Consider the following 14,068-nt stretch of genomic DNA (forward strand, 5'->3'; position numbering starts at 1 on the left):
TGATTGATTTTCAGTGCGCATTTTGGGAGGGATTACAGCCATCTGCAGGCTCTTGAGGAACAAAGGGGACTCCTCACTCTCCTCCCTCCAGCACTTCAGAGGGATAACATGGTCAGATAAACATGCTCTCGCCCCACTCTACCCTTGCTCTCCATTCTGCCTTGACCTCTCAACCTACCCAAACTGCCCACTCTACTTAAAAGCTGACCACAGGCCCTCTCTCTCCCTCCAGCACTCTGCTTTGTGAAGACAGGCTACTCTTAACTCATCAGTAATTATACATTTTGCTCAATACAGAAATACGAATGCTAATCAGTGCCTTACTGAAGTCGTTACTGAAGACATGAAGCTTATGGTTTGATAGTGGCTGATGTTTTCGTGGCCTGATTATGAGCATCACAGAATGACAAGTCATATAGCGTGTGTTCGCAGACTCGCACATTCACAGAATTTCCATTTGCGAATCATCATTCCCAGCTGTGCAAGGGTGTTATGGGAACCAGAAATGATCAGCTGGGAATCTGTGATGCCAAAGTGTGGTCATGCTCCCTCTCAGCTGGTGCGGAGTTGATGGAGGAGCAGCAGGAGTGAGTCACAGAGAGAGGTGGGCACAGGCTTGGTTGCCCTGCGGCATGGAAACAATTTGCACATGGTGAATGTAGCCATTTAAAACCAGTTTCTTTCTCACGTCTTAGTTCTCTACCTTTGTGACTTTGGCTTGTGCACAACCTGAGCTACAAAAGCACCCACACATCTTCCTCCTGATGCCTTGCTGTTTGTCTTCCTTCCTTTTTTTAATCACATCCTAGACTGACACCGTGTATCACATCCTGGACTGACACCATGTATCACACCCTGGACTGACACCATGTATCACACCCTGGACTGACACCATGTATCACATCCTGGACTGACACCATGTATCACACCCTGGACTGACACCATGTATCACATCCTGGACTGACACCATGTATCACACCCTGGACTGACACCATGTATCACACCCTGGACTGACATCATGTATCACACCCTGGACTGACATCATGTATCACACCCTGGACTGACACCATGTATCACACCCTGGACTGACACCATGTATCACACCCTGGACTGACACCATGTATCACATCCTGGACTGACACAGTGTATCACAACCTGGACTGACACCATGTATCACACCCTGGACTGACACCATGTATCACATCCTGGACTGACACCATGTATCACATGTATCACAGTCAGAGAGTCTCAAACGGATGATCAACATTAACTTCTTGACAACAACAACAACTTAACTTATTGACTCCCATCCATGTAGGCCTATGTCTGTTTGGACTTTGCTGACAATGATTTTTAGACCTTTGTGCGGTTTAAAGCATTAACTATTTCTGTTTATGGGTGGATAATAGCGGAGAGTTCCTGCCCCGGAGCACAGGACCTGTGCACTAGCTGGGTGGGGTGTTGTTGTGCTCGACTATGAGGGAGCTAACCCTAACCCCTGGAGCACTTTGCCCCTGTCTGCGCTCTCATCTCTGGAGCTTTGTGTTCAGCCACTTCCCCCTCGGGGGCCGACGGACGTCCACACCCAGCGACTCTCTCCCATCTCTTTGGATTCCCCTTTCCTTAGTGCTTCCCGCTCCGCAGCCTCTATACATCACCTCGGCTATACAACAGAATAACAGAGGAGGGGAGGAGGGCTGTATTGTGCGTCCACAGCACTCTTGGACCTCTGCAGAGCCAGCGACGCGTTAATACCAGTGTTGGGGGGTAACTCATTACAAAAGTAACATATTACATGTAATATATTGCTTTTAGCAGTAACTCAGTAATATAACTTATTACTTATAGGATTTCAGTAATATTATACCAGTTACTTTGTCGAGTAACTCAAGTTACAAATGGAGTTAATGTTTTTTAATCATAGCACCTATTTAAATAAAGATACAATGATTTCCTAATCAAACTGTGTGTTTATATGCAAATAACCACTCTAGGTGACAATAACAAAGGAAAAGGATCCAATTTTGAATTTTGGGTGGTTTACACTGACTTCAAGGCGGTTGAAATTATTTTTTGGGATGGTTCCGTGGTGGCGATGTCATTCTGCTGCTGCTGTTGTTTTGGTGAAAATAATGCAGTAGTGTAATAAGTAACGAGTTACTCTACACAGACAGTAATATTGTAAAGTAACTTATTGCTTTCAAATGAAAGTAACTAGTAATATGTAGTATATTACATTTTGAAAGTAACTTGCCCAACACTGGTTAATACACACGATTTTTGAAGGTCCACAAAGTCACATAAACATGTCTACGAATGAAGAAAACCACGCGTTGATATGAATAAACATCACACAAAGTAACACAACTTCATTCATTAATTTAGGACAGTTACTGGGACACTGTGGGCGCTGTGGTTGTGTTCCCCCCCATATCTTCAGTGCCTACTGCCCAGGTGGGGTATCTCGTCGTAAGGGCCTTTCTGTGTGGAGTTTGCATGTTCTCCCCGTGCTCCCCCAGGGGGTTCCTCCGTATATAACCTCCCCACTAAAAACATGCAGAAGATCAGATCGTCATCGTCATCCGACCAGTGACAACATCCGAAGTTGGTCCCCGGGCGCTGTACGAGAAAGCGACCACTGCTCCTGGCCTGGCCCCCGGAGGAAAGGACATGCCTGGATGGGTTAAATGCAGAGGACACTTTTCACCGGCCACCGTCAGCATGAGTGTGTTGTGGTGTTCGTGTGACAATAAAAGATGGGCTTGTCCGTTACGAGAGGAAGAAACCATGTGAAGGAGCATTATTCTAGTGATAATGGTATAAGAGTGCATGCTGTCAACAGCATTGTGCAAGATAATCATACATGTTGGCTGTAGTAACTGCAAAATATGTTTTTGTTATAGTTTTATTTGGATTGTGCACTGCATGCATTATAATGAGTTATTGATATTGATAGAATGGATACACACACACAGTATATATATATACATGGGCGGAGTTAATGGGGGGGCCTGGCCCCCCAGTCTTTTTTTTTCTTTCTTTTTTTCTCTCTCACCATTGTAAATCTCCATCTCACTGTCTGGCTGAATATGAGCATACAATTTATATCCACTTTGACAGTAATCACAGGTATCTCTTTTCTTAAAGCTGTGACAGGGGCCTCTGACAGGGCCTTGCTGCAGCCGCCCCCTCCCTCTGGAATGCCCTCCCCAGTTACATCTGACAGGCCAAAACTCATTGTCTTTCATACTCATTATGTCATCTTTCCAAAAAAGCCCTTTTCACTGTTGCTTTTGACCTATAATATTTCTCTCTCCCCCTCTCTCTCATCTATTTTTATATTTTCTGTCTTTATTAAAGTTGTTTTATCCTGTATTTGTAAAGTGTCTTTGAGCACGGTCAAAAGCAACAGTGAACAGTGACGCGCTATATAATATACATTATATTACTAAACATACAATAATGAGTATTAATGTTCTGTAATTCTACTCATATTCTAATATTTCTTATAATTCCATTCTTATACTTATTAAACAATAATTAGAGAGAGACCATGATGATGCCAGCCTTAAAATGAGATAATCCTCTAAATCTGGCTTCAAACGGGCAAAATTTCAAATGGCCAATTTTTTTTTGCGTGCCGGCAAATGTGTGTCTCCTGCAGAAGTGGCCCCCCCAGAGCTAAAAGTCAAACTCCGCCTATGTATGTATGTATGTATATATAATAATTATATATATGATTATATAATGATATATATATATAATAATATATATATATATAATTATATAATAATAATATATATATATGGTTGGACAGCAAAGTGTAGTGTCGTGGTAGCATGGTGTCTATATTGTGGTTGGACAGCAAAGTGTAGTGTCGTTGTGGTTGCATGGTGTCTATATTGTGATTCATGTTGCAGTTTTAGGGGTTCAAGCTGGGGTCACAACCAAGTGACAACAATGGAGGAAGTTGAGCTTTGTCAAAATGTCATTAGTTCAGTGAGCATAATTTGAGTGCTCTTTGTTTTTGGGTTATCAGTCCTGCAGCAGTCACCTCAGATGGACTGGGAGGGAAGGAGGAGAGAGGGGGAGAGAGAGAGAGGGAGGGAGGAGAGAGAGGGGAGGGAGGAGAGAGGGGGAGAGAGAGAGAGGGGGAGGGAGGAGAGAGAGGGGAGGGAGAGAGTGAGGGAGGAGAGAGAGAGGGAGGGAGGAGATAGGGGGAGAGAGAGAGAGAGGGAGGGAGGAGAGAGGGGGAGAGAGAGAGAGAGGGAGGGAGGAGAGAGAGGGGAGGGAGGAGAGAGGGGGAGAGAGAGAGGGAAGAGAGAGAGGGAGGGGGGTTGTTGGAGTGCAGCTCAGGCCTCCAGCCATTGCACTTTTTGTAAAGGCACTGACGCAGACAGTACATATTCGGGGAGGTTGGAGGTCCACTCTCATGGACTACTGATGCAGTGGCAAAGCTGCGTTGGGGTTTCTGAGGGTGATAGCATGCCAGACATGGGAAGCATGTCGCGCTTTTATGATTCTTTTCCATTTAACCTAAACACCATGTTAATTCCCCAGCTGCTCTTTTTACAGCACACAGTAAATCTGAGATTTTACTGAGGTATATGTCATAGTCTGGAGCAGAGAGACGCATATACAAACCATGACACTTTCTTTTTCACTGAGATACTCTGACTTTGGCAATGGGGAGAAACAGGTGGTGAATGTATCTGAGTGGTTCAGTGACACAGGTCTTTCTGTGTTATTACCATGCAGCTCCTCATCGGGTTCGAGCAGCGGAAATATATTATCCACGGGTTCAGTCACAACACTCCTCCCTAGTCACAACAGGCTGTATGACTGCACAGATTTTGTGTTTATTTATCAAATTCCCCCCCTGGACCCCCCCACCCCCTTTTCTCCCTAATTGTACTTGTCCAATTCTCCCTGATGTCCCGGTCATTGCTCCACGACTTCTGCCGATCCGAGGAGAGCTGCAGACTACCACATGCTTCCTCCGACACATGTGCAGTCGCTGGCCACTTCTGTTCACCTGACAGCGAGGGGTTTCACGGGCATGGCGTAGCGCATGGGAGGATCATGCTATTCCCCCCAGTTCCCCTCCCCCCCACAAAAAATAATGACCAGAGGAGGTGCTAGTGCAGCGACCAGGACACATACGCATAATGCGGCTTCCACAGGCACGGGCAATTGTGACTGTAGGGAGGCCCGGCCAAGCCGGAGGTAACACGGGAAGGTGGGGGGGGATCGAACCTGCGACCCTCGTGTTGGTAGGCAGGGATACTGCTGCACTACCCGGACATGCTGACTGCACAGATTCAGTATCGGTGTAAAGCATACGATCCAAGTCTCGGTGAGATTGGAGACACTTTTGCTCTAGGCTGAATGATGGCTGAATGGCAAAGAGATTGGGTTGATTTTTGGCCTTGTACGCGTGCTTGTATACAGCTCTGCTGGCCTACGCGTGCTTGTATACAGCTCTGCTGGCCTACGCGTGCTTGTATACAGCTCTGCTGGCCTACGCGTGCTTGTATACAGCTCTGCTGGCCTACGCGCGGTCAGAATGGAGTGAGCGACTGTGTGGCACCACACCTCCGCTCAGCCAAGTCTGCCATGCCACACCCTTAATGGCAATTTATTGCTTCCTGGATCCTGAGAATGAGAGGCCGCGAGGACAACAGAATTCCAACCGAAGCTTTCTGCCGCCTTCCCTCTCCGCAGCCCCTCAGGGTCCTGAGCACTCCTCTAAATCTCTCCGCCTTTTAGGCCGCTGGTTTCAGGCACGCCGCTCGTTTGGGGCTTTCGGGCATCTGATTTATGGGCACTTCAAGTGACTTACGTCTGAGAAAAGTTTTGAACGGTATAGAAAGCTATTAGACCAGGGTTTTTTTCAAAGTCTGAGACTGTGGGCCTCCCCCCAGACAAAGCTTGGAAAAAGGTGCCGCACTCGCTCAATTTCCTGGCTGTCTATGGGATCATGATGATATTATTTTCGACCCCATAGGCATAGACGGTTAGACACTCCACATAGAGCCAAGATGCTATTTGACATATTTCAAATACACCAAATACATGTCTGTCTGAAGGCGTTTATTAGTTTCTGACTCTTCGAAAGTGGAAAAAAACAGTAAAATTCCCCCCAAACTACTGTATTTCTGACCTACCTCCTTAACCAAATCACACATGTCACATTTAGGATATTCTATGTGATCTCCTTTTGATAACTAATGTAATACTTTTTTCACTTTCATTCACTGAGCCTCCCCTGAAACTGCATTGAGCCCCAGTGAGGAGTCCCGCCTCCGCACTTTGAAAATAGCCCCACATACTCTCATGTAGATTAAACAGAGAAATGAGTGATCATGTGAAGCATTAAGATGATCTCCAATCAACTGTTTCATTCAGAAGAAAACAAATAACTCATAACAATAACATCAGGATCGTTTTCTTACGTTTTAATAACACAAACATAAAAACATTCCACAATACTGAGACAAAGTTTTTCCCCATAGTTTTTTTTTTATGGTGGTGTTTCTAGAATTTCTTATTTACATATATACATTCACATTCGTATTAACATAAATTCACATTGGGAAAAACAAACAAACAAACACAAATCTGCAAAAATGGCAGTGTACAGCACTTGAAACATACCGCTCCAGCACATGATGGTGATTTGGTTATGAACCGCACCACCTGTTGATATAGTGCACATCAGATATTAAATCATTTTACTGAACAGAATTTCTACACTAATAGCTTTTGCACACCGTATTTTCTAAAAAAAGAAAGAATACGACCTCATTGGTGTCAATCATCATTGACACACCGAGTCCGACAATTACGTCCGTCATTGAAGTTTTCGGACGAGGTTCGATTTTCTGCGAGCTGGGACCCGTCTGTGTTTTCAGATGACGGATTAAAAAACACACATACGAAAACAATCGGACTGTGTGTGCAAAGACCTTAAATGCATATTTTGTGTTTCTCTTGAGCTAGCCTTGTCCAGTGTAATCACTTGTTCTTCCAAACGCAGGCTTAAGGATTTTAATGCATCAATTCATTTATCCTAAATTCATATTGTATCGTATAGATTCCTCCATCCTTACTACCAACAATAACACATAGCACGATGCCACTGGACTTCTGTTAGGAATGGCTGTTGTCACCAGGTTTATGAGCGTTGCTGATCAGGTATAGGTGAAATACAATTATCAATCTTGTTTGACATAAATAGCTTCTTGATTTTTTTCTTTCTTTCTTGTTATATGTTTCTTGAAACAGGAATTGGTCATTCTTCGCACACAACAATGAAAGACTTGTAACTGCTTTGGCAACACTGCGGCAGTAGAACTCAAAGACATTTTCAAAAATGATCATCTTTAAAGTCAAAGGCAGACGGTCCAATCAATCGTCATTTTTCAGAAATAATAGCATGGCTACTGAAATGAAACGGAGCTAACATGTGATATCTTGCACATGGTGACTTGTTGTGAACAGTGGTCCATACACCACAAACATCTTATTTATACAGGAAAGCACTGTTGTCCTGTGTCTACTTTTAGAAACAAAATCTCAGAGTTGGCTAGAATATGAAAGTGCTTTCAGCACTAGTTTGAGCTGTGAATCCTGCTCAGGAAGCCTAATCGTGCGTTCCTTTATCACAAAAGAAGTGGGATGTGGAGGCTAAATGACGTCACAGCCGTTTTGTTAGCATTCCATTTGCAGAAAAGTTGAGCTGGGAAGTTCACTGTTCATTGGTCAGATCCACTCGCTAGCCAGGCTAGCCATGTTAGCAATAACAGTTGATAACAAGGCATTTCGTGGCATTTTGCGCATACAAACACTGCAGCCTCATGTCCACGCAGATAGAAGTAGGCCGTGCTGTGTGTACAGACACAAACAAGACAGAAGTGCTAAATAGCATTTATACGATTATAACTACTGTTGTTGCGCAGAGCAGCCATCTTGGATTTTTGAGGTCGGGGCTGCTGAGGCGCCTACGAGTTTGGAATGGGAAATACCAGCTCTAGTGACGTCACCGTCCCAGCTCATGAACTTTTTATAACCAGTTCCCAGTTATAAAGGAATGCACGATTAGCGTAGCGTTACTATGTGCTCACATTATCTGTACATATATTAAGTTTTTAATCGCTCCGCTATGCTACATATAGTTGCTTTTTATTTGGTTTTCAGTGCTTGCAGCATCACACCTTCCAGATCATTCCCTTTCCCTCATCAGTGCAAATACCCCCCGCCCCCCCCCCAATATTTTATCAGGACCTTCTGTAATCTCCTAAAAATAGCAACACTGCGGATGCAGATGCCCCCTGTAAAGGAGTAGCTACAAAAACATGAACTTAATTGAACTTAATTTCCTCTTGCTGTTTGACTGCTAAAAATAGCAAAGGCCAAATATTTTTTAAACAAACAACACTGTGGAAAAGGGTGGCCATTTTGAAGCCTTGGGCCATAATAACACCTGCCTTGAGGTTGAAGACTATTAAGTGACAATAATGTCTCAACAGAACTTTTTCATACATTTTCCTGAGTTTCACAATTATATCACCCAATAGCCTCGAATGCATGGCTTGAATTAATTTGCCTCGATTGGAAAGCTTTTCAAAAGATTTGTTCTGAACCAGCAAAATGGCATCAGTATGGAAAAACTGTCAAACGCCAAATGCTTATAATCTCCACTTCAGCCGGGTCCCTCATGTCACAACTCCATCGGGTCTTTCGGACCCGGTGACTGCATATTGCACTGGGAATGGTGTCGCGAAAAAGTCCAGGTTGGCTCCTCAGACCTTTGGGAAGACCAGAATCCATTGGTGCCAACAGCTGCACACCAAGGATTCTTCCTAAACTGTCCTTCTCTGGGACGTTTGGCAGCCCAGGAAGGGCGTGGAACGGGCCTGGGTTTGGCTCGTTTTGGGGCTCAGTCTACAGCCAGTTCGCAGGGTATCTGCTGGGCCTCTTTGGCCGTGACGTAGGCCCGTTGGAAGTCCTTGTATCGGGGGGCGCAGCCCAGCCAGGCCTCCCCGAAGTGGACCCTGCCTGTGAAGAGGAAGCTGCCTGGGCCGGGTCTGACGCCGCACTGCAGCAGAGTTCTGATCTCACCCTGGCGGGTCAGCCGGCTGTCCCCGGTGAACAGGGCGTACTTCTGACGAAACACCCGGGTGGCGCTGACCTTGATCACTGCTGCCCGCAAGTTCTCGTCTTCCTCGACTGCCCGGATGTTGCCACGCACGACTGTGGAGAAAAAGAGACATCCTGGTTAATTTCTACTCATTAGTTGTTTGACAATGAGGACCTCCAAATCTTGTCGTTCTCATTGGTCTATAAAAATGTGGTTTTGTTGTATTTTTGTATTATTGTTGCAAAAGTTGCATTGTTGTTTACATGAGTTTCTAACCATTGGCTGCAACTGAATGGTGTGGCAGCAATAGAGTACCGCAGGGATGACATCTTTTTGTAGTCGGAACGCGGAAGTCCCAGACTTCCTGGTTCTTCACTGTTTCTGCCTATGGGATTTTTGAATGGGTTTTTGGCACAATGCTTCAAATAAGGTCTCTGGGCAACGCAAGCTTAATCAAATGTGAACCAGTGTTCAGCGGGATAATCTTCACACATGAGGACCACTTTCATGAGTTTTGAAGCGTAAATGCGAGCCCTAGAAGTAAAAAGCTCATGCTAAGCTAATCCAGAACTACACACAGTGTCGCATAGGCTTCCACGTCACGTCACCACTCAACCTGGACTGTTGTTGATGTGTGCGCTGCTGTGCACTGATTACCCCGGGCTGAACCAGGTGAGGGAAAGAGAATTTCCATGTTCGTCCTTTGAAGTGATGACGTTATTGACGTATAATATCCCCGTCAACTCAACAGTGTAGTCTCATTTAGCCGTTTGCTACTGTAGCTAGCCGCCCTTTTAACGGCACGTAAAAGCTTAAAAACTCATAAAAGTGGTCCTCATGTGTGAAGATTATCCTGCTGAACACTGGTTCGCGTTTGAATAATCCTGCTTTAACCACACACCTCATTTGAAGCATCGCGCCAAAAACCCATTCAAAAATCCCATAGGCAGAAACAGTGAAGAACCGGGAGTGTTAGCATCGATGTTTTCCGGACTCATAATCTAGCTAGAGCTGTGGTTCTCTAGAGCTGTGGTTCTCTAGAGGCTACCAACTGCTGGTCAAAGCAGTATGGAAAACCGAGGCTGTTCACTAATGCTTCTAACCACTTGGTCCCATTGCAGCTCAATCAGAGGCATGCAGATGACTCCACTGCTCCTCCTCTAGGGGGGGTATGTTAGGATTACACCACAGCAGTGCCTTCAGGAGGGGTTGTGTGTGTGTGTGTGTGTGTGTGTGTGTGTAGGGGGGGGGGGGGGGGGGGGTGGCAGGGTAGTGCTGTTTCACCTTTGCCGTTTTGAGGGGAGAGGATTTGGAGGCACTAGGGTGCTCTGACACAACCGGTTTGTAAATCCGAACGCAAAACCATTACTTGCTATGGCTTTTGCAGCTAGGACTTGTTGCCATTTGGTGGTCCGGTGAAATAATAATAAAAATAATAATTAATCATAATTAATCCTGGCTGAATTAGGGGGGGGGGGGGGGGGGCGATTCTGCATAACAATAATTTCATTACCGATATGATTACTTATTTAGTGTTATACAGGCAGGACAGAGACCAGCTCTAAAAGGTAACTTACCAAAATCACTGGTACAGACAGCCATGAGAATCTCTGTGTTGTTGCAGGGTCTGCAGGCATCTGGAGAGAGAAGGGAGTCAGTTGGTGATGATCACACACTCTAAACTCTTGTTAGAAGACAACCTACAGTATATGCGAATACATTGAGCCCTTTGAAATCAAAGGCCTTATTTCCGGATAAAAGCGAGAGGACACGAGCGTACGATCGAATGCACGGAGGACGTGAGATGTGAATATCCAGGCCATAAAGAGCTGTGCAAAGACACGCAAGCAAGGGAGAGACCAATAAGCAAGGGAGAGACCAACAAGCAAGGGAGAGACCAACCGCTGCGTTCTAACAGACAGCTGCTACTTTTACGGTTGGGAGAGGAGGGCCAGCGGAGCTTTTAGGTGTGAGGTTCCTCCGTCCCAGACGATTTTAAAGGCCAAATGAACCCCCCCCCCCCCCTCCTCCCTAAAGCCTGCCAGGGTGTCACCAGTCACACCTCATCAAAGCCCGCTAGACAGGCGCCGAGGAGCGGGGGAGGAGGAGGACTTCAAAGATTTAATTTTTTTTTACAAGGAACAAAAATCCACTTCCACTTTGTCAGAAGGTGCTTCCTGTCAACCTCATTTACAGCCTCTTTTTTTTTTAATCATTTCAAACAAGAACATTTCATGAAGCCTCCCTGAGATTCATAAAAGGATCTGCAGACGGCCACAAGAAACGCATGCAACCAAACCACCAAAGCCCTGGCTGTCTGCATGGGCTAAACTAGAACCAAACCACCAAAGCCCTGGCTGTCTGCATGGGCTAAACTAGGGGGGATGGGGGGGAAGGGCATCCTGGCATTTTTTAAAGTTCTGCTCTCCTTGTGGTTGCGTGGAGGCCCCTTGCCCACCCCCACAGCCCACACATTCTCCTCCTTGGTGAAAACCTCCTGATAAATGAGATTCCTTCCTCTCCAGTCTAGCAATCCTCCCCCAAGCCTAATCAGTGTGTGTGTGTGTGTGTGTGTGTGTGTGTGTGTGTGTGTGTGTGTGTGTATGTGTGTGTGTGTGTGAGAGAGAGAGTGGGGGGTGTACTCCTAACAGACAAGTCTCCCCACAGAGGGGCAGCTCAACAAAAGAGGGGAGCATCTCAGCTGGGCAGAGGCCTCCCTGTCGCCTAGGCGACGGCAGTAATCCCAGAATACTCATGCGGGAGCCATTGAAAGGGCTCTGGACTCTGGAGAAGGCCCCCACATACTGGGCTTTTGTCCCCCTCCCTCCCTCCCTCTCTCCCTCTCCTTCAAATCGAAAGCAGCGGACGCTTTCTGCACGCACGCCTCCGCGGAGAGTTTGGCCACTTCCTCCACTACTGCATGGGCCTTGGAAAGTCTGAACCCCCCCCCCCCCCCCACACACACACACACACACACACACAGAATCCTGTTTGGAATTAGCAATCATCCTCCGAGGGGATTTTATGGAATATATAATATTGAGACTGTCGGGTGGAAAACCTAGAATCTCCAAAATGCCTCATTGTCAGAAAACGAGTCTTGATCTGAGCTTGGTGGCAGTGTTTGTGATGTTATCCAATGGGTTTTGAAACCATTAGTAAATAGTGAGAATTTAGTTACTTTTCTGAAGATACAACCTGTACTCTCATCTCGTCATACTTGACCACAAATGGCCCCTGAAGGCCCAGGGGCTCAAACCAACATGGCTGACTAATGGTTCCACCGACTCACCTTCGCTGCTGATGGGGTTGGAGTCGAGTGACAGCCGGGCGGTCCAGTCGCCTCTCAGCTCGTAGCGGAAGGAGGCAATCCGGCGGCTGATGTCCTGGTGGGGCGTGGCCTGCAGGAACAGTGCCACCCTCTCCCCGGGCAGCCGGCTGAAGCAGCGCACCCTCGGCGGGGGGGAGGACTCGAGCCGGTCCCCCACCAGCAGCTCCAGCACCCCGTCTCTCTCCAGGTACAGCTGGGCTCCGTGGAACTGCTCCGAGGGCTTGACGCAGGCCGTGATGAGGCCCGAGCTGCTGCTGCCGGGCCCCACCGCCGCCGAGGGCAGCCGGGGCGACAGGGTGAGGCGCAGGGCCCCCTTGGGATACAGCCAGTCCAGGGTGCCCTCGGAGCAGTGGAGGGAGATCTGCTCCACGCTGCCCTGCTGCTGGGACAAACCACTGTATATGGAGAAAGGAGGAGGAGGAGAGAGGGAAGGAGAGAGGAGGATAAAGTTAAATAAAAGGTTTCATCACGTCCCATCTCCCCCTAGATCTTTGGCCTCCAAGCCGCCGGGTCGGGAAGTTACCACTATGCATGTGTGTGGGAGCTGGTGACACTTTTCTGAATCACTGTCCATTGCAGGATGTGCGGTTTGGGTTGGTTTCAAATGTAGAAAGCAGGCAGCTTACATCAAAGATTTCTAAAATGTGTAGAATACAAAGGTGACTATAAAAAAAACTTGCCAAAAGAATAGGGCTGCAGGAAATTAAATAATAGAAAGAAAAGGCGCCGCCTACTGGCAACTGAGTGGAGCCAGGATTCCCTCAAAGCATCCATAGAGATTACGTCATATAGCCTACTAAAAACACTTTAATACGGCATCAACAGTGGCAATTTCAACAGTATAGTTAATACAGCTATAGTTAGATCAAGTCAATGATTAAGCAAGCACATCCGCAATGTGCCAATATGCTTTTTTCTACTCATTTCAGTGTCTCCTGTCTGTCTGGACCCCCCATGCCTCCTGCAGATTGCAGAAAACCCCGGGCGCAATAGCAGCAGAGCACTAGAAACATTTTAATTGCGCCCTAATGACAAGTCTCAACTTGTTTCATGATACAAATAGCCGCTACACATTGTACTCCTCCTGACCATCAGCCAACTGCGCTAAAACAACACTACAAGACGCATCCGCAGCATCGCTGAGTGGCGGCAGATGGAACATTATTATGTTTTACATTATGCAAAAAAATAAAATCAAGTCAATAAAATGTACTTGCCTGCCTCTCCAGCTGCACTGGTCTTCCGAATAGTTTGAGAGAGCCATGTCAAAAACGGCAAAAAGTAACATCCAACTTTTGTAAATCCAAACACCAAAACCAGGCATTTTCGATAATGGATGGGGGGGGAAACGTGGCTGAAAAATGTATTCCAAAGATGCGGTCTCCTAATAGCGCTCTACAAGTGAAAGTCCCCTATAAAACAAATGCTATTCTATCTTTGATCACCTCCATAGTTTGGTATCCTCTTACCCTAACGGATTAGATAAGAGAATACTGCGAAACTCTTGTCTTCTCTCTCCCTGCAAACATCCAGAGACTGATGTGCGGACTGAGGACGGACAGCTCCGAAGTTTATTCCCCCTTAGAAAAACTTCG

General features: G+C 46.4%; 1 protein-coding gene across 1 annotated transcript; it reads right to left on the reverse strand.

Annotated features, from left to right (window-relative positions):
• Positions 1-8,941: 8,941 nt before the first annotated feature.
• Positions 8,942-13,797, reverse strand: metrn (meteorin, glial cell differentiation regulator; the record flags this gene model as incomplete). The annotated part of the gene is made up of 4 exons (XM_083636272.1): positions 8,942-9,255; positions 10,720-10,779; positions 12,435-12,868; positions 13,691-13,797. The coding sequence occupies 4 exons, from the start codon at positions 13,795-13,797 to the stop codon at positions 8,942-8,944; spliced, it is 915 nt and encodes a 304-aa protein (XP_083492398.1).
• Positions 13,798-14,068: the final 271 nt, after the last annotated feature.

Source organism: Poromitra crassiceps, assembly GCF_964638095.1.
Source record: "Poromitra crassiceps genome assembly, chromosome: 4".
In the NCBI taxonomy this organism is placed as follows: Eukaryota; Metazoa; Chordata; class Actinopteri; order Beryciformes; family Melamphaidae; genus Poromitra; species Poromitra crassiceps.